General features: G+C 43.7%; 1 protein-coding gene across 1 annotated transcript in view; it reads left to right on the forward strand.

The window, feature by feature from the left end:
* gli1 (GLI family zinc finger 1) overlaps positions 1-22491 on the forward strand; it is a 144232-nt gene that overhangs the window by 94453 nt on the left and 27288 nt on the right. Inside the window, exon 2 of the mRNA XM_084317699.1 lies at positions 22411-22491. This exon is cut by the window's right edge and continues 30 nt beyond it. Coding sequence (XP_084173825.1) covers positions 22451-22491 — 41 coding nt within the window. The 5' untranslated portion in view covers positions 22411-22450. The remainder of the gene's footprint in view (positions 1-22410) is intronic.

The raw sequence follows: 22491 nt of genomic DNA on the forward strand, positions 1-22491 counted from the left end.
GATGCTATTGAAATGAATCTCATAACGTTAATTATTAAATATGGAGGGAGTGGATTGTGATGCTACCAAGTGATATTTTACAGAAAAATGTCCAAGTGGAATAATGTAAAAATAAATGGCAAGATTGTGATTGTGGTGTTGACATTATATTTATTAGCTAGCTAGCCAACGTTAGCACCACTGATAATAATAATAATAATAATAATAATAATAATAATAATAATAATAATAATAATAATAATAATAATAATAATAATAATAATAATAATAATAATAATAATAATAATAATAATAATATCTTAAATGTATATAGCACCTTTCAGGAGACCCAAGGCACTTAACAGCTAAGGGAGGGGGACAGGGAACAACGTAACAACAATCACTTCTTACAAGACTGCACATCATGTCTTACAAGAGGCCGTTATATCTTCTCCTTTCTAGGTTGTCAAAGGGGTAAACCTAACCTATGAAGGTTTGTGGAGGGTGATCAAAACAGCAAAACTGCATAAGTAGAAAATGGTTGCTCGTCAGAAGGCTACCCTAAAGAAAACCACATGTCATAAATCAGTTCAGCACATACACCACATGATATTTCATCACGTGATTGTAAATAAAAACCACTATACTCATGTTGTAGGTACTCGTGCTAGATTTCAAATACATTGATACTGATAGTGTCATAAATGGCTATTTTGTGTAGTTCTCCCATTGGCCACAATTCATTCTGCACTTCCTCTGCTTTGAGCGCCCTCTGCTGACAAAAGTAGAGTTGACGATCATCTTCCCTATACATCCTCTTTGATGCTACCACAGTATGAAGTCCATGCTACCTCAGTCACTGAGGGAATGAGCAGCAGAGTGCAGTTCACAGCGATCGACTGTGACACAACCAACCATGTGATATTTGAACCAATTGCAGACAGGACGAGGTCCGAACCGCTGCAAACGGCTGACTAGAGTTCGCACTGGATGGCTGCACACACCTTGACAGAATAACTCAAAAACTGTGCCTTTTTGTTTGTCTCTTTTTTTTTAAACATATTTTTTGTCAAAAAGTTATACTTCGCTGTGACTGCATTTTACCCTTTAGTGCAATTATGCAGACTAAATTAACACTATACTGTATATCCACGTTTTCCACCTCCCTTTGCCTCCTCCAGGTGACAGTGGGAGCAGCTGCGCTCTGTTAGGCTATTCTCTTCTGTTTGGCTCTGTTCTGTAAAGTTCTACTCTGTTAGGCTATTCTCTTCTGTTTGGCTCTGTTCTGTAAAGTTCTACTCTGTTAGGCTATTCTCTTCTGTTTGGCTCTGTTCTGTAAAGTTCTACTCTGTTAGGCTATTCTCTTCTGTTTGGCTCTGTTCTGTAAAGTTCTACTTTGTTTGCCACAGTTTTGCTCTGTTATATTGTATTCTGTTTTGTTCTGTTCTGTTCTATTATATTCTGTTTGGCTCTGTTCAGTTCAGTTCTATAGACAGTTTCACTGGAATATTGTTGCTAGGGAACAGCTTGTCTATTCTGTTCTGTTTGGCTCTGTTCTGTTCTATTCTATTCGGTTATTTTCTGTCTGACACCTGTTCTGTTCTATTGTGTTCTACCCTGTTCTGTTCTGTGCTGCTACTGTATGCTCTACTCTTACTCTGCTGCACACAGCTCTATTGAGGCATTGAGGTGCGCTTAAAGTCCTCTGGCGGACTGTCTGTCATCAGTCACTCTGTCTGTGTAGCAACAAGGGATCAACGTTTCATTCTTACCATTCAGGCAGGGTGAGAACCCCAGCAGGGAGAAATCAGCACCACAGCCCACAATTTACAGTACAGGGATATGTTAGGTGTGAGTCAGTGGGGTTGGAGCTTGGGTGAACAGTGTTGACTGTGTTAAACCACAGAACTAAAGCCTAGTAAACATTAGTTTAAGGAAATAGTTCTTAATCGGCCTCAGCCATGGGACCCAAATGACACGTTTATAGTCTAGTCTAGCCCTGGGACCCCAGGCAGATGAAAACATATTGCTACTGGTGCAAGACAGTTTTGTGACTTGTGTTGGGCTCCAGTCATGAAAGCTTAACCCTTTCAGGTGTATGTGTTTTCTTCAGAACTCTGTCTTAGAATTCTACCAGCCTATAGCTTTCGATGGCCAATCATCATTAGAATGTTCTCAAATGTCCCGGGTAGCGCAGCGGACTAAGCGTCTGTCTACCACCACAGAGACAGTGGGATCGAATCCAGCTGTGGTGCTTCCGGGTTGGCCGACCGTCCATACTAACACAATTGGCAGTGTTAGCGGGTAGGAAACCCGGCGAGGGTGGGTCCTGGTCGTTGTAAACAGCGACTCCTACAGTTCGGTCGGGGCGCCTGCACAGCAAGGGAAGGATCTAGGAGAGGTAGTGTGACCTTCCACACGTTACACTCTCCCAGTGAGAGTCCGCGCTGCCAGGTGAAAAGAAGCGGTGGGCTGGGTACACATGTGTCGGAGGAAGCATGTGATAGTCTCCGCTCTCCCGGGCCGACGGTAGGGGGTAGAGTGCGCAACGACCAGGAAGGGGATTGGGAATTGGCATAACGACTAACATTGGGAGGGGAGAAAAACGGAAAAAGAAGGGGGGAAAAGATAATAATCAAATACAAAAAAATAATGTTCTCAAATGTATAATCATTAGAATGTTCACTTCTCAAATGTCTAATCTCATACTGGAGATTGTACACCCGACAGGGTTAATAAGAAGTACTAGTAACCATATGTAGGAACTGTGACGGAAATGTTATCTATGTCCATCTGTGTTAAATCTCTGTACAGCTTTGACTAGTTAATATGATCAACTAGTATACTAGGCACTAGGCGGCAGTCTTAACAGTGTCTCTTAAATACAGCCAAGAGGGCCAGGAGATATGAGAGGTCCAAGGTTATTTTCGACTCCAGTTCTAGTGTGAAGTCATAACAAAGCCATAGACCCATTCTTTGTTTTAATTCTTTTCATCTTTATTATTATACCTGGTATCTTATGTACGTCATGTAAATTATGTATTTAACCCTTCTTCCTTGTTAGGTAACTGACAGAGTTGGCACATCAGTGCATGAAAAGATTGCATCACGTTCAAGGTCATAAAAACCTTAATTTGTAATATTTCGTTTTAATAATTTTTTTATGAATACCACTATGAACCTAACTCAACATATCTATCAAAGATTCCAAAGATTTCCGAATTGTAACCCCTTATATTCCCGTTTGTGTTAGGGTTATGGTTAGGGTTAGGGTTGGGGTTAGGGTTGGGGTTAAGGTTAGGTTAGGGGACTGTTCCCCAACGCTGAGCAAGTGTTGGGGTGGGCACGGGCACAACCGAACCGTGTAGTAAGTATGTAGTAAGTAACCAAATGTGAAAGGGTCTACAGTTAATTATATTTTTTAGAAGATAAGATAAAGTGCCGGCAAGAGTTTTGTTATAGTTGTTGCTTTAGCCCTAACTAAATTGTCTTTGCCTACTTTTTTGTTTGCAACCTTAGGAATCCATTGGTACCAACCATGTCATTCTAGGTTGTCAGGAAGCGTGTAGCTTTATGCCAAGCAAGCAGTGCAAAAATTTACCGTAGTGGCATGCAGTAATGCGCCTTTCATTTTCGCGGAAATAGGCTGTCTATTGCCATTCTCTTTGACAAACTCTAACCTTAACCAGCTCCTTAACAGCGCCTAAACTTAACCGTTCTAACCTTAACCAACTCCGAAACAATGCCTAACCTTAACCTTAACCATAGAAATTATATTGCCATTCTCTTTGACAAACTCTAACCTTAACCAGCTCCTTAACAGCGCCTAAACTTAACCGTTCTAACCTTAACCAACTCCGAAACAATGCCTAACCTTAATCGGCGAAAGAATACACGTTAAAAAAAAATCACGTTAAAAAATATTTTCGATGGGATTCGAACTCGCCAGCAAACAAGCCATAGGATCCACAGCCATGTGTCCTTGCCAATTGAGCTATTTGTTGGATACTGAATAAGGGGCGGTGACTTATATATATTGAGCTCCGCTCGTGTCGCATGCGCGGGCACCTCGCGCGAGCACGCCGGCGCACGCACGCACCTGAGCGAGCACGCCGCCGCCGGTGCACGCACGGTAGCATTTGTCTGAAAAGAAGGGCGCTTTACCGCACTAGCGTGCGGTGACGAATGCGGAAGCATTTTTGCACTGCTTGCTTGGCATTAACGTACAGGCTGTCAGGAAAGGGAATTAATAATGTTTAGTGAGGGCCATTTTCAAAGGGGCCCCTTAATCTATTTTCCCCTCTTCCAAAAATGGTGTATTTTAATATTTCGGCATACTGCACAATTCTATTCACAAGACTAAACAGTCTTAGAATTGCATAAATTGGGTATGACTGGAAAGCTGAAACTCTTGTGGATCTGATGTTGTATTCATGTGTGATGATGTTAGTCCCCATAGTAGCCATTTCATTGTAGTTAGACAAAACTTGACCTCACTATATAAAATTACCTATTGTGACCTTTAAGATAATCACAGCCTTGTGAAACGTTACAACCATGAACTAGAAAGACCTAGGGGATTCAGGAGCAGGGTTTCCGTTAGAAAAAATGTGTGCCGGTCTCCGTGTCCTTGAAGATTTCAATCTCCCGGACAAATGGGAGAAATTCCGGTCAAGAGTTTATTGAGCTTAAAAACAATTGATAACGCAAATAACGTTCTGATTAACAAAGGCATTCGTTTTGTGGCATTAACGTTACCTAGATTTATCAACATTCATATGTACATTTATCATACACGGAAAGCGAGCGGCGCAAGCACACACACACACGCAACAACAACAACACACTGGTTGTCGCGTAAATAACGTTCTGATTAACAAAAGGCATTTGTTTTGTGGCATTCACGTTACCTAGATTTATCAATAGCAATAGTAATATATATATATATGTTTCTTTAGACTAGAATAAGTCAAATGAACTTACTGTCTCGGAAAAGTTGCAGCATGTCAGTGTTGTTGAGTCAAGTTTACTCTCGAGTAGAGCTAAAGCAATGGCCGACTTTCAGAAACTCAAAAAGCAAATAGTCGCTTCCCATTGGTGCTGAGCACAGCAGAGGCGGGTGAAAGCGCTGTAAACTCAGAACAATCTCGCCTTCTGGTTGGTTGCATTTGCCTGAGAATTTGCCTTTCCATTCTGGCCTGAATGCGCACAGGACATTATGACCGGAGAGATCTAAATATGTCGGACTTCAACAGATTTTCCCGGTAAAAAACGGTAATTACCGGATAACGGAAACCCTGTTCAGGAGGTGTATGGCTGGCTTTCTTAGGTATATTGACGTATATAGACGTATGCTGCCATCCAATCATCGAAAAATGCAATTCTCCAAATATTTTTGTTTTTATACCAAATCAAAGCGTGAGTCTTTCCTTAAGATCTTGATGACTTAATGTGGTATTTTGGAGGGGCTTTTACCATGTTTATCAATTCTCGTATGGTAAAAAAGATTTTGCACCTAAATTGCTGCAACAACCTATGAGATATAATTGAACATGGGAATGGCCCTTATACACTTTACATTTTCAACATTTAAATAGGCGCCAAACACAATGTTTATTACAGATTTATGACTAGAAAATAATTTCTCAACTGAATCCTCAGGTTCCCAGCTTTCAGATGATGTCACCACTTCTATGTGGCATCTACTGTTGACCTGCTATCTCCTCCTAAAGACCCCCCCCCCTACAAAAAGACAAACATGGGTCTATGGTGGGTCTCTAAGGGTTAAACATGCTGCTTTCTTGACCAGGGCCCTCATTCATCAACGTGTCTTACGCACAGATTTGTGCTTAACCTGTGCGTACGATCATTTCTAAGCAAAGAGTGGGATTCATCAATTTCAACTTGAACTTGACTCTGTGCTTATATTTACGCACAGCTCGGAGCACACTTAGCTGACGCCCAGTTTCAAGTTTCAAGTTTCTTTAATAGTTGTCATACAGAAGTACAGAATACTTTTATACAAAATGCTTCTTACTGTTACGCTCCAGAGACTGTGCAAGACAAGATAAGTATGAAATAAAATAACATAGTAAAATTAGAAGTAAAAAATGAAGTCACAGTGTTCAGTTTAGACATATGTACAATGTTCGATGCAGAAGACGTAACTGAGTTACCATACAATATACAATACTGTGCAGTGTGCTAATATACAATACTATATAGTGCAAGGCAGAAATGGGACGAGGTGCAATTTAGGTACAATTCACAGTAGGTGTACGAGTTGTAGTACAAATCCTTTATCAATAAATATAAAGTGTAAAGTGTGTTTGTGTGATCTAAAGTGTGGAGAGTGGGTGCTGCAGTGTGTTGTTTGTTTGAGTGAGTGTGTGCGTGTGGGTGTGTGTGCTGTGTGCATTTGATGGTTGTTGCATAGTGTTTATTGTTCGTTTAGCAGCCTGATGGCCTGGGGATAGAAGCTTCTTCTGAGTCTTTCTGTGCTCGGGAAGCCCCCCTCCAATTGTGCGTTCGGCTGAACGTGTCACTCTTTGTAGTCTGCTACGGTCTTGTGCAGTGCTATTCCCAAACCAGGAGGTGATGTTGCCGGTCAGGATGCTCTCTATTGTACATGAGTAGAAGTTCCTAAGGATCTTCTGACTGACTTGGAACTTCCTTAGGCGCCTGAGGAAGTAGAGGCGTTGTCGTGCCTTCTTCACAACACTGTCAATGTGTGTGGTCCATGTCAAGTCCTCGGATATGTGGGCTCCGAGGTACTTGAAACGGTTCACTCTCTCAACCGGTGCCCCGTCGATGCTGAGGGGGCTGTAGTCCTTGACCCCCGACCTCCTGAAGTCCACAATCATCTCTTTTGTTTTGCTGACGTTCAGGGAGAGGCAGTTCTCCTGACACCACTGTGACAGGTTCTCTACCTCTTCCAGGTAGGCCCTTTCGTCGTTGGCAGAGATCAGGCCCACCACTACTGTGTCATCAGCAAATTTGATGATGGTGTTGTTGTTCCGCTGTGCTACGCAGTCATGTGTGTACAGGGAGTAGAGGAGGGGGCTCAGAACACAGCCCTGGGGGGCCCCTATGTTGAGCGTGATGGATGAGGAGGTGCAGTTGCCGGCTCTTACCACCTGGGGTCTGCCCGTCAGGAAGTCCAAGACCCACTGGCAGAGGTCATAGTTCAAGCCCAGGTCCCTGAGCTTGGCTATGAGTTTGGAGGGGACTATGGTATTGAATGCTGAGCTGTAGTCGATGAACAGCATTCTCACATAGTTCCCCTGCCTCTTGTCCAGGTGTGATGCTGCTGTGTGCAGCACATGGGCTATGGCGTCCTCCGTGGACCTGTTGGGGCGATATGCAGTGGTAGAACATTGTTACTACGGCATAAGCGCTCCTCAGTTCTGCATTAGTTTCAAGGCGGAAATAAGCTTCCGTGCATTAGTTTCAACACTGGCGTGTTCAACTTCTGTATGACCCGTAATTCATTATAGTTCATTGTAAAATAGCGACAGTAGTGTGTAATTATAACGGGCTCATGCGGGAACAAGAGGTTGGCTTGCTTGTTTGGCACGGGGGGCAGAAGCAGAACGCACCTCCAAATGCGATTAAATATTGTTTCAAATAAAAAGCGACATACTATTATTTTGTGTCATGTTTCCAAATAAGATTGGCCACAACGGAATGCTTTCTACTTCAATTTGTTGATTAGAATAGATTACCTCGCTCCGTTGAAACTTCACTGAGCTCAGCACACAGACATGATGGAATTCAAGTTCATGTATTGAAAGGCAGGCTACATCATACATGGCAGTGATATTCATTGTTCTTGTATATGCTCTCGTATTATTGTTTATATAGGCTACCAATATATTTAAATGTATTTTATTTGCGGATGACACTAATCTTTTTTTTTCTGGTGAGAATGTCCAGCAGCTTTTAGAGGTCATCACATCTGAAATGAAGAAATTGAAGGAATGGTTTGACAGAAACAAATTATCATTGAACTTGAGCAAAACTAAAATTATGTTGTTTGGAAACTGTAGATTGGATACTCAGGTACAAGTTAAAATAAATGATGTGATTATTGAAAGAGTTTATGAAAATAAATTCCTAGGTGTAATAATAGACCATAAAATCTGTTGGAAACCTCACATAAAACATGTCCAATCTAAACTCTCACGAAGCATTTCAGTCATGAGTAAAGTAAAGCACTTCCTGGATAGAAAATCACTCTACATTCTCTACTGTTCACTAGTTTTACCATATTTAAATTACTGTGCTGAAGTCTGGGGAAACAATTATAAGTCTACACTACAACCACTTTTTATACTCCAAAAAAGGGCCATAAGGATAGTTCACATTGCAGGTTATCGTGATCACACTAACATATTGTTTCTGGAGTCAAAGACATTGAAGTTAAATGATCTTGTGGAATTTAAAACGGCACAATTAATGTATAAAGCAAAAAGTCATGCACTTCCAAGAAACATTCAAGAATTGTTCTTTGATAGGGAGGGGGGTTATAATCTGAGGGGAGAACACAATTTAAAGGTGCTAAACGTACGCACTAACATGAGAAAACACTGCATCTCAATATGTGGAGTGAAACTGTGGAACAGTCTTAATGTGGTGTTAAAGCAATGTCCAAACATGAGACAATTCAAACTGATGTATAAGGAAATTATGTTCACAAGGTACAGGGATGAAGAAGGGACTTGATATTCACAGGTGTTTACATTTTTATTTTGTTTCTATTTTATTTTATTTTATACATATATAGTTTTTGTTTTGCATATATATATATATATTTTTTTTTTTCTTTTCTTTTCTTTTTTATGTTTAAAATAGTACACTCATTTGAGTAGTGGAAAAGGGGTAGGATTAAATAAGTGTATACTTCTTCCTACTCCTTTTCGAACATGCAGATTGAGTTGTTTTTCTTTTTTGTTATTGTTTGTTGTATTCATTGCATGTTCGAAATAAAGACTTAAAAAAAAAAAAAAAAAAAAAAAAAAATACCCAATACTGACATGTATGCTTCTAGAAATCATATGCAGCAGGTAGAAAATTGACGGAAAATCCGTCGCGATTTGGAATAAAATTGAGGAGAACTTTAATCCCTGGGTATTAATCAAACAAAACGGAAAAAGGCAGTCATATTCCAGCACGGTCTTTATTAGTGTTTGCGCTGCCCAGGCAGCAATGGTTAATAGATATCATATCCGACATCACCGTACGTGTAGACGTCTGTCAAGTTAGTTTACTGTATGCAGGCTTCGCAGGGCTGTGTGTTATATATGCGCAAGTTACTGTTGCATAATGTAGGCTATGGCTGCTATTATATGTAATTCATATAGGCTACCTAATAGTATATGATTTTTAGAGGCATCTATTTTGTTGTCGGTAATACCGACAACAAAATAGATGCCTCTAAAAATCATATTATAGCCAATCGAACACAACTAATAAAGGCATTCATATTACAGCACGGTTATAATGACACACAACCAACGCCAAACAGTGGTCAACGAACGGTCTTTATTAGTGTTTTGAGCTGTCCAGGCAGAATTGCAGCAATGGTCTTAGGGAGCCGTTGATATCTGACATCACCGTGTACAAGTCAGCCTTTTATTTATCCCATAACACGCGTTGTGTCTTCTTGGTTCGACAGCGCCTCAGTGAATAATCTCCCGTGGAGTTTCTCAGAGTTCCGCTCGGGTCAGTCCATTATTTCACATCCCAAGGGGGGTGTTTCATGACCATATATGGATAATCATGCACGAGCATTGACGGTAGAACAAAGTGGTATTTATCAACACGGGGCATAGGACCTGTGTACGCACGGTTGATGAATCCCAATATTTCCGTGCGTACACTCATTCTAAATTCTGTGCTTACGTGTGGAAATAGAACATTTTCTACGTCCACGTTGATGAATGAGGGCCGTCTTTCTTTGAAAAGTTATTCTTAATCTTTAATGGATTACATTGTTAAAGAAGTCATTCAGCTTCTACTTGTGTTCGTGCAGGGGGTCAGTGAGCTTACTGTACAGTGCAGTGATGTCTCCAGTAAGTGTGGCCTTTCACTGGTGGGCTTGTACCGTCGGCCCCCATCACATTACAGCAGCTGTGAGGAATTCACTGAGTCTGGGTAAGGGGGTAAAAAGGGGGGTGGGGTGGGGTTAGGGGAGGAGGAGGAGGAGGAGGGTCTATGTTAGGGAGGTTACAAAAACAATGGCAGAATTTTCAAAACAAAGTTTACCACTGAAGAAAAACAACAGGACTAGAAAAAGTTGTGGAGGAGGGGAGCAAGACAGAGAAGAAATAACAAGAGAAGAAGAAAAGGAGGTAGGATCTGGACTGTGGTTGGCTCAGGGCCCAAGCCCCGCCTCTCTTTCTCCCTCCCTCCCCGGCTCTGGCCCTAACACAACAGAATCCCCCACAAGACCAGCCACATCAGGAACGGCTGGCTACATTATAGCTGCCATTATCGTCTCCCAAGTCATAACAGCCCAAGAACACCCACCTCGACTGCTGCTCAGCCAGGAGGAGGGAGGGGGGAGGAGGGAGGAGGGAGGGGCGAGGGCAGGAATGAGCCGAGAAAGAGTGAGAGGGGGAATGGGGAGAGTGAGAGAGAGCAAAATGGAATGAGGGAGAGAGAGAGAGAGGGGGAATGAGAGAGAGAGAGAGAGATAGAGAGAGAGAGAGAGATAGAGTGATTGAGTGTATGTGTCTGTGTGAGAGAGAGCAAGAGAAAGAGTAAGGAGAGAGGGGGAATGAGAGAAAGAGGGTAGGGAAAAATAGTGAGAGAGAGAGTAGGAAGGGAATAAAAGGGGGAGATAGCAAGAAAGAGCAAGAAAGAGGGTAGGGAAGAGAGTGAGCGAGTTTGGAGGGAGGGAGTGAGAGAGATGGTGTGGGGGAGAGAGAGAGATGAGTGTTTATATTGCCCAGGCTCGTTCCAGAGATGTGTTCGAGTTTTATGTAGGTTGTTTTACGTGTGTGTCCCGTCTCCCTCAATAGATATAATAGATTTGCCTTCTCTCCCTTTCTCCCTCTTCCTCTCTCTTTTTTCCTCTCTCTTTCTTTCTCTCTCTCTCTCTCTCTCTCTCTCTCTCTCTCGCTCTCTCTCTCTCTCTCTCTCTCTCTCTCTCTCTCTCTCTCTCTCTCTCTCTCTCTCTCTCTCTCTCTCTCACACACACACACACACACACACACACACACACACACACACACACAGACATTTGCATTCACATTCACCCTCAGAGTAATTGAGAAATAGGGCTACAAGAACAGGGGTTGTCATAAAATGCCCATCTTTTTTCAGAGGAGCCAGTGAGAGAGCCCTAGTTTAGTGTTACACGGCCATAGAGCAGCGCAGCGTAGAGTCATATCTATAGGCATCGTGCCTTTTGTCAGACAGAGCCGGTGACCCATGGAGACCACTGTCCTCTCAGGTGATGTCCCCAGAGACAGGAACCACAAAGCACCAAAAGCAATAATGCTGGTCAAATGATACAAAACCAAACCACTTAAAAAAGGTTCAACAGGAGGTTTATATTACTGTAAGAATGACTACTATTTAGACCATGCTGATCTAAATATGAGTTTTAGCCCATTCACTAACACAGCATGCGCATATTTTACATTACCCCTGACCTTAAAAAAATCAAATAAGACACCGGCCCATGGTGATCTCCTATTTGTACCAACACTGTAGCATTTGAACGCACATTGTGTGGAAAAGTTCATTGAGTTGAATGGGATCAGCCATCTTCTCGTTTATGATGTCATTTAAACAGGTTAATACCTCGGACGTCAGAATCATCAGCAATTTGTTGCATCGTTAACTAGCTAACGTTTGATATATTGGTTGATGTATATTTGCTCAGATAGCTGGTATATTTAGATATCTTTTTATATATCTTCAATAGAACTGGCACCAAAGTCTGGCACCAAGCAGAGCATAGAACGCTGATATTCTGACCAAGTTTCCATGGTTTAAAGTCTTCTAGTCCAATGCGTGCGTCGATTTCTTTGACAAGACGCCACCTACGTACAGAATGGTTTATCACCATACCACTATGGTCCTTTAGAAGAATATAACAAAAAAATAAACAAATATGTCTTAGGCTTCAATATAGACAAATATAATTGTCAATCTGTATCTGCAGGATGTAATCTGGAAAAACTATCTCTGCCAAAACACATCTCGGTTTTGTTGCAATACCAAATGCGAGGGGCGGCCATTTTCAACACTCCACTGAAGTTGTTTTGTGTGATTCTCAACGGCGCTCGCTGCTGCTGATATGACCCCACAGCAGTATGCAGCAGTAGTGTGACTGAGCCATGTGTGTGATATGCCTGGCCTGCCTGTGATGTACGGTGGCCTGGCTGTGCGTAATGATAACTGTGATGTGATGGGCCGGGCCAGGTTTAGACTGGGGGGGTGACAGACTCAGTTGTAGGCGTTGCCGTTGTAGTAAGTGTCCCCTTACCCTGTATATACTGTATACTGTATACATGAGTACCGTGGGATTTTCCAACACCTCCTCGTCCCTTAAAACCACCTCGTAAGTAAAGTACGTGAAGCTCAATTATATCCCTGGTTCCAGGCCAGTTTGGATGACTGCTACCTGGTAGATGTTTGGTTTCCTGCCTGAGAGGAGCAGGTCTGAGTCCGGTCGGCCACATTGGCTCTGCAGCGGTGACTGACAGACAGTCAGGAAGACCATTATGCGCCACAGAGTCACCGCAGGGCGGAAGCTTACCAAACCATAATCCACTTATTGGTCATGTGAAGTGTGTGTGTGATGAACATTTCAGATTCACGGACATTTCGTGTTGCTTTATTTTAATTTTTTAGGTTTTCCGCTCAGCTCCCGCTTTTGAACGCGAATAATCTATAATAGTCTCAATGGATATTCCAGTTTGCCGCTTTTCATTCACGTCATGTCACTCCTCCTGATCACATCACTGGGATGGTAAAGAGCTCATTGTCAGATAATTGATGAGGCTTGGTGGCCGCGGGCTGTTGAGTTTGGGGTATTTGTCTGGGGCTTTTGGCGGTGGTAGGAGGAGGGTGTTCAGTTTGAGATGTTTGCTATGGGGTGTTCACTCGGCAGCGGAGGGTGGTTTTGGACGCCGCGTCCCCCTCGGCCCCGCGTCTACACTGCCCCGCCGCCCCACAGGGGAGAGGACTTGTTTAGCTAGCTGTCTGATTTATGGCCTTGGGGTTTTTAATACGCTGCAGCCCCGTCCCACTCCCAGCGCCACAAGATTATACTGGAGAGCAAAGCTCCTCCTTCCTTCTCTCAGAGTTTCTTACTAAATATTGACTTAAAAGAGAGGGAGCAGGATACTGCCACACCTGTGTCAGCACTGCGCACACACACACACACACACACACACACACACACACACGCACACATACACACACATACAGTACATGAGCACATACATACACAGACAGTGTGTTTTACATATTCACATACATATGGATTGTGTAACACACACAGAACTCGGTTACATACAGTACACACACACACATACATACTCCCAAGACTGGGACATTTTTCAGTAAATACCGATATTCTCTTGTGCACAGGTGGTCTCATACATAATTCACCACTCTCACTCTCACATACACCACCATTTTTTATAACGTGTCACACAGACACACACACACACACACACACACACACACGCACACACACACACACACACACACACACACACACACACACACACATACTGTATATACACATGCTCCAAACCAAACACACTTGTTTCCCAAAGTCCTGCTCATGCACTCTCTCATGCACACCTGCCACCGAGCTCACACACACACACGCTTCTTCTTTTTTTATCTATTTTTTTTGTTCTCCCTTTTTTTATTTTCTTTATTTTCTCCCATCCCAATTGAGTCGTTATGCCAATTCCCTTCCTGGTCGTTGCGCGCATTTTCCCCACTGTCGGCCTCCTCCGATTCATGTGGAGTCAGCCAGACGCTTCTTTTCACCTGACAGCGAGGACTCTCACCGGGGGAGTGTAACACGTTGGAGGATCACACTATTACCCCCAGATCCCTTCCCTGCTGAACAGGCGCCCCGACCGACCAGTAGGAGTCACTGTTTACAACGACCAGGACACATACATACCCCACCGGCTTCCCACCCGCTAACACTGCCAATTGTGTTAGTAGGGACGACTGACCAAGCCGGAGGTACCGCTGACAGCTGGATTCGATCCCAGAGTCTCTGCGGTGGTAGGCGAGTGCTTAGTCCACTGCGCTACCCAGCCGCCCACACACACACACACACTTCTATATTTACACTCACACTCGCTCTTTCACACACAAACACACACACACACACACAAACACACACACACACACACACTTCTATATTCACATTCACACTCTCTCTTTCACAAACACACAAACTTCTATATTCACACTCACACTCGCTCTTTCATGAACACACACACTTCTACACTCACACTCGCTCTTTCACGAACACACACACTTCTATATTCACACTCACACTCGCTCTTTCATGAACACACACACTTCTACATTCACACTCGCTCTTTCACAAACACACACACTTCTATATTCACACTCACACTCGCTCTTTCATGAACACACACACTTCTACACTCACACTCTCTCTTTCACGAACACACACACTTCTACATTCACACTCACACTCGCTCTTTCATGAACACACACACTTCTACATTCACACTCGCTCTTTCACAAACACACAGTTCTATATTCACACTCACACTCGCTCTTTCATGAACACACACACTTCTACACTCACACTCTCTTTCACGAACACACACACTTCTACATTCACACTCACACTCGCTCTTTCATGAACACACACACTTCTACATTCACACTCGCTCTTTCACAAACACACACACTTCTATATTCACACTCACACTCGCTCTTTCATGAACACACACACTTCTACACTCACACTCTCTTTCATGAACACACACACTTCTACACTCACACTCTCTCTTTCACGAACACACACACTTCTACATTCACACTCGCTCTTTCACAAACACACACTTCTACACTCACACTCTCTCTTTCACGAACACACACACTTCTACATTCACACTCGCTCTTTCACAAACACACACACTTCTACACTCACACTCTTTCACGAACACACACACTTCTACATTCACACTCGCTCTTTCACAAACACACACACTTCTATATTCACACTCGCTCTTTCACAAACACACACACTTCTACATTCACACTCACACTCGCTCTTTCATGAACACACACACTTCTACACTCACACTCTCTCTTTCACGAACACACACTTCTACACTCACACTCTCTCTTTCACAAACACACACACTTCTATATTCACACTCACACTCTCTCTCTTTCACAAACACACACACTTCTATATTCACACTCACACTCTCTTTCACAAACACACACACTTCTACATTCACACTCACACTCGCTCTTTCATGAACACACACACTTCTATATTCACACTCGCTCTTTCACAAACACACACACTTCTATATTCACACTCACACTCTCTCTCTTTCACAAACACACACACTTCTATATTCACACTCACACTCTCTTTCACAAACACACACACTTCTACATTCACACTCACACTCGCTCTTTCATGAACACACACACTTCTATATTCACACTCGCTCTTTCACAAACACACACACTTCTACACTCACACTCACACTCTCTCTTTCACAAACACACACACTTCTATATTCACACTCACACTCTCTTTCACAAACACACACACTTCTACATTCACACTCACACTCTCTCTTTCACAAACACACACACTTCTATATTCACACTCACACTCTCTTTCACAAACACACACACTTCTACATTCACACTCACACTCGCTCTTTCATGAACACACACACTTCTATATTCACACTCGCTCTTTCACAAACACACACACTTCTACACTCACACTCACACTCTCTCTTTCACAAACACACACACTTCTATATTCACACTCACACTCTCTTTCACAAACACACACACTTCTACACTCACACTCTCTCTTTCACGAACACACACACTTCTATATCCACACTGTATCTCAGTGTGTGAATGTGGGGGTCCGGGGTCCCCCCTCCTGGTATTTATTAGCACAGGACAGCTGAGGCGGACGGAGAGATCTCTATTTAGCACTTCCTCCTAATTACCATACGCACATCTGAGCCCAATGCTGAATATGTGCAATTACCCAGGAACGTCCCAACGTCATTATGCCCCCCACCCACCACTCCTCCCACATCTGAGATTACCAAATCCCCCATGGTGGCTTGTGGGCTTAAATAGGTCCCCACTGGCCTTTTAACACCGCTGCTACTACATAACAGACCCGGCAACCTGTTCCCGTCAGACTGCAGGGCTTTCATCGTTCCACAGGACAGGAGCTTCTCTCACGTAGGGGCTGAACACTTGTCACATGAACAGTAGTCACACTGGGTCGGCAAGGAGAGGTCTGCAACTCTTTCCACACGTGTGCCGCTGATTCCATTGGCGAACAAAGGGAAAGACTTGCCACACACAGAGGCTGGGCACAGACTAATGAGAATAGATGTTATCAATGAATTCATGAATTCATGAATTCATTAATTAATGTATGTATTTATTTGTTCATTTATTTGTATGTTTGTTTATTTTTTTATTCATTCATTCAACAGTTACAAAGTGTTTGACATTAAAAGAAAAGACAAGACATGAACACAGGTACAGGGACAAATTAACCTGACTAAGATTTAAACAAAAATGGCTGACGTACCCCTCCCATCGTCTGTCATCCTTTCCCTCACCTGTGGCAGCGGTAGTTATCGGTGTGCAGTGTTGTGTCACCCTAATTGCCTCTCTAACCATGGAAGAGCCCACAGCTCCAGTTATTAGTACCTGCAGTGATGTGGTTGGTTGTAATGAGCAGGTGCTCGCTCCCAACGTCTCTCAGCTAAAATTACCTATACTGGTACTTGTACACACACACACACACACACGCACGCATGCACACACGCACACACGCACACAGAAACCTAAAAGATTATGTATTACCTATTCCACACACAAAGCTCCTGAATTCTGTCTACATGTTTTGTAACCTGTTGTAAACAGATGTCTCTGTTTCTTTTGGTTCCTTTTCTCTTTGTTTGGTGAAAGGCTATACAGTGATCATTCTCTCCACTGCAGTCATCTCTCTCTAACTTGCTGATTTGCACCTTGTGGTGGGAGAACCAGCAGGTTTCCAGTGTCTGTCTGCGGGGTGTGTGAGGGATAATGTGGTTTCACTTAGAAAGAAGAGATTACCTCCGATCCCATTGTTTGTGTTTCAGGGCCTTGTCTAATCTCTGGGAGCATGTCGGGCCCATCAGTCCTGTCGTATGGCCTGTCCTGCATAATATCGGTGGCCCACGGTCACCTGGTGCAGTGGCGTGTGCACATGTATGTGGTACTGCTGTGCTTGTTGAGGAGGTGACTGTACTGTAAACCTACCATCCTGCACATACAGTATTTCAGTAGCAATTAGGCTGATGGATGGGCAGAAAAAGAGGTGGGTGTGCTACACAGTGTGTATAACCGCATCGTGTACAACACCCTCAGCTATAGTACTGATCTATGTATAACCGCATCATGTACAACACCCTCATGATCTTTGTATAACCGCATCATGTACAACACCCTCAGCTACACTACTGATCTATGTATAACCGCATCATGTACAACACCCTCAGCTACACTACTGATCTATGTATAACCGCATCATGTACAACACCCTCAGCTACACTACTGATCTATGTATAACCGCATCATGTACAACACCCTCAGCTACACTACTGATCTATGTATAACCGCATCATGTACAACACCCTCAGCTACACTACTGATCTATGTATAACCGCATCATGTACAACACCCTCAGCTACACTACTGATCTATGTATAACCGCATCATGTACAACACCCTCAGCTACACTACTGATCTATGTATAACCGCATCATGTACAACACCCTCAGCTACACACACTACTGATCTATGTATAACCGCATCATGTACAACACCCTCAGCTACACTACTGATCTATGTATAACCGCATCATGTACAACACCCTCAGCTACACACACTACTGATCTATGTATAACCGCATCATGTACAACACCCTCAGCTACACACACTACTGATCTATGTATAACCGCATCATGTACAACACCCTCAGCTACACACACTACTGATCTATGTATGGCATTAGAGCACTTGGGTTTATCATCCATCTCAGACTTTTAACAAACCACAAAAGCAGAGGACTTTAAACAGCTCCTTGAGTTTTAGTTCACATGTTTTACCTGAATCCGATAGTTCTGTTGTGAGGAGGATATGTGATAATCAGTCATAAAACTTACCAATATGTTGTGAGAGCTCTGTAGCATTTGTTTTTCATTTGGCTGTTTATTGTTTTATGAATATGGCCAATATCAGATGCCAGTGTGAACTGGTGGTGGTCCTGAACTGACCCACATGCACACAAAAACAATAACAAAGATGTCACATGCAGTCATATGGAAGTAAACATGGAGGCCACTTTCATTCATAAGTTGATGTGCAGTGGAAGCCAGAGAATTCATGAGCAGATGACAACGAGGATACATTTAAAATTATGGGTTTTTGTGGTTGCTACTTCTGTATGAAGGTGTGTGTTTGATGCGGAGTCAGAGCCAGTGGTGGGATTGTGATGTGAATCGCTTCACAGAAACAAGATTTCATAGCTGCCTTCCATGTTTTTATTCACAGAGTGACTCCCACCAGTGCAGAATTGTGACGAATGTTGATCAAGAGTGACACATGTCAAGAATGTCGCATGAATTCCGATATGACTGAGGTCACATTGCAAAAAATCGGACCTGTATCTTTAATGAACGTTCTTGAATCTTAGGGTGCTTTCTCACTAGCCATTCAGGGTCGAATCAGCTCCGCTCCGTCCTTGGGTGCAAACTCCCCCCCTCCCTCTCCCCCCTCTAGTTTGCGTACACACTGCAGTCTTGGTGTGCTCCGGGTTTTGTTTGCGTTTTGAGCGTGTAAGCTTCCGTAGGCGATGATGTCACGCTCTAACGTCAACACAGGAAGAGTTTAACACACGGTGGTGGAAACTGGATGCTGATATAAAGAAACAAATAACCAGGGCGGCTACGCGGCGTAGTGGGCAAGGCGCTTGCCACGAATGCACAGACGCTGGGCTCGCCTGTTCGAGCCCAGCGCTCCACATTGCTTTCAGTTTAGCTGGTCGTTCATACTAATACACATTGGCCGTATTAGGGGGTGGGAAACTGATGGGTGGGGATCGGGCGTTGTGGACAGCGACTCCTACAGGTCGGTTGGTGCGCCTGCGCAGTAGAATCAGGAAGTGTCGGGGGCAGCGTGAGCCTCCCACGTGTTACTCCTCGCCACTGAGAGATCGAGCTGCGCAGGTGAAAAGATGTGACTGCTGTTACCTCAAGTACCAGAGGGGACTTGTGCTATGTATGACTTAGTCCACATTGCAGCCGGCTTGTGGGAGGCAAGAAACAGCGTTCGTGACAGGGGAGGGTTGAATTGGATGATACGAAATTCGGATGGGAGAAAAATATAGAAAATGGGAGAAAAAGTGGATAAAAAAAAAAGAAACAAATAACCAATAAATATGAAGTTATATTTGAACCTCTGTTGTCAAGCCTTGTCAATATAACCCACCCCCCTTTCTCACGAATGGAACTGGTGTCGTGGAGTCCGCTTTGAGCGTTTTCCAGGGTTACCGCTAACGCTAGTTAGCTTAGCCTATTTAATACTAGTTAGCAGCTAACATTGCTCGTGTCAATTATATTGCATGTCATTGATCTACCGGTCGATCACTGCCGACTGGTTGGGCACCACTGGTCTATAGAAATAAATGCATTCGAACAAGAAACCAATGTATAGTAGACATAGCAATGGCAAAAAAATTGGCAGGCCTAATGCGAGCCAGGGAAGTCTTGGGCTTGTAACGTGGCTTCATCTCGAAGTTTTCATCCACTGAGCCGTGAGGCTCAACATGCTTGTTTGGTTGAGGTCTGAACTCGCCAAATTGCCCATAAATATAGTTTTGGTGGGTATTGTCCAGTTGTTGCTGTATGTTTTTATCTGCCCAAAATTCAAGCAAGCATGAAAGCATTACAGTAAGCTTGCACACCACGCCCCCCGCTCCCACTGGCGCGCACCCGAAGCCACCTATTCCAGCGGTCCAGGTTTGGAGCGAATCAGCGTCCCCGGTGACGGGGGGAGCGTTCTCATTAGGACGATCACACCCTATTTTGGTGCGATCGCGCTGTGATTCGACCCCGAATGGCTAGTGAGAAAGCCCCCTCACTGTGGTCTTGCAATGCTGTCTATGTTCTTAACATTTACATTTACATTTTGACACTTAGTTGATGCTTTTCTCCAAAGCGACTTACAAGTTCTGTACGACAAGTACGGAAGGGTACAACTCTTTCAGCTAAGTAACAATGTTGAATCAGTGTTGAAACTTGGGTGCTGCAGTGTTGAGTGCATAGTAGGCTAATATAGACATATTAGTATAGTAGGTAGTAATATAGGCAAGGAAGATTATTTAGTGGAAGAGTGAATGACCGTAAGAAGGTTAGGTTATATATATATTTTTTTATCTTTAATTTCAGATATTGATTGAAGAAGTGTGTTTTTAGTCGACAGCAAAAGATTGGTCGGGTTTCTTTATTTTTTTTATCCACTTTTTCTCCCCATTTTCCATTTTTCTCCCATCCCAATTTCGTATTATCCAATTCTTCCCTCCCCTGTCTTGAACGTTGCTAGACTATACCTCCCACTGGTCGGTTGTAGGGAGGATAGAAGCCTTGCATCACGTGTCCCCTCCGGTACACGAGGAGGCAGCCTGTCGCATCTTTTCACCGCAGCAGCTCGAGCTCTCAGCGGCGAGGAGTAACGCGTGGGAGACTCACGCTGCCCCCGCTACTTCCTGCTTCCGCCGCACCGGCGTCACCAAACCGACTTGTAGGAGTCGCTGTCCACAACGTCCAATCCCCACCCACCGGCTTTCCCACCCTCTAACACTTGCCAATTGTGTTAGTATGAACGACCGGCCAGCCGGTAGCAACGCCAAGAGCTGGGCTCGAACCCAGCGTATCCTGCGTTAGAGGCGAGCGCCTTGCCCACTGCGCCAATCAGCCGCCGGGCTGGTCGGGTTTCTTAAAGGGTTAAAAATGTATTACGCAGCCAAACAATGTTCTCCCCTCCATTTCTCAATCTCACACCACTGAGCCTTAACTCGAATTGAGTGTACCAATACATCTGCAATTGGGTTAACCTTCCAAATGCCAGATCACAGGTGGGTCCCGCTGCGTGTCTAGCTTCAAAAACGCAATTTGAGCCACTATCTGAGACAATGCCTAATGCCTATCCTGCCTTTGAATGAACCATTCACTTTAGTTTTGTCTGTCCTGCTCCTGTTATTGGTGGTTTCAACTTGACAACATTCTACAACAGATTATGTTTGATTTCCTGTCAGCTAATGATATTAGAAACTTGGGTCCAAGCTGTTCCCTAGCAACGCAATTCCACTGAAACCGCCTATAGACTTTATATTTATAGGAATTTATATATATCTCTGATATATCTAATACGGCTGGTTAGCAGAGTTCATCCCATATCACAGTGGCCTGGTTTAGTTTGGTTTATCCTGCTCCTATAAGCTCATTTATTCTCATCTGCTCAAAATCTCCCCTGAAAAGGCGTAAAAGCTGTGGCGAGGTAGAAGAGCTCATTTTGCCCCTGAACTGTTTGGTTTGGTCTGATCTGGTCTGTCATTAACATCCTAAAGCATTCTTTTATCCTAACCGTGGTTGTGGTTGTCTCCCTGCCTCACTTTTCGAAGACACAAGGCGTTTTGCTTTGGTTTGGTTACGTTGTTCTCTCCCTATCCTAACATTGTTCTTGTGTCTGGGTATCCCCCGTGAGGCAGGAGGGAGCAGTCAGCTAACAAAGCTCATTCTTCCCACCAACAGTTTAGTATAGTTGGGCTGGGTTGGGTTCAGATGGGTTCAGTTGTCTTTCCCTGTCCCCGTCCTAATCTTGTTCGTCTTTCTCTCTGCCCTTCTCCAGGTTATAAAGGGAAGCTGGCTAAGGACTCACTCTGCCCGTGAAGTGTTTAGTTTGGTTTGGTGGTTAGGTTTTGTTGGGGTTGACTTTGATTTTGTTCTGCCCCTCCCTGTTCTCATCCTAACCTTGTTCTTGTCTCTTGAGTGTCCTCGCTAGGGTGTGAGGGAGCAGTGGGCCAGAAGATCTCCCAGTTGTCATCCTAACCTTGTTCGTCACTCTGTGTGTCCTTTCTAGGGTGTAAGGGAGCAGCAGGCCAGCAGATCTCGGAGCCCCAATGCCAGTGGACATGCAGCCACACCAGGGGCTGTACCATTA

Source organism: Notolepis coatsorum (genome assembly GCF_963971535.1).
Source record: "Notolepis coatsorum genome assembly, chromosome: 6".
NCBI classification, from domain to species: domain Eukaryota; kingdom Metazoa; phylum Chordata; class Actinopteri; order Aulopiformes; family Paralepididae; genus Notolepis; species Notolepis coatsorum.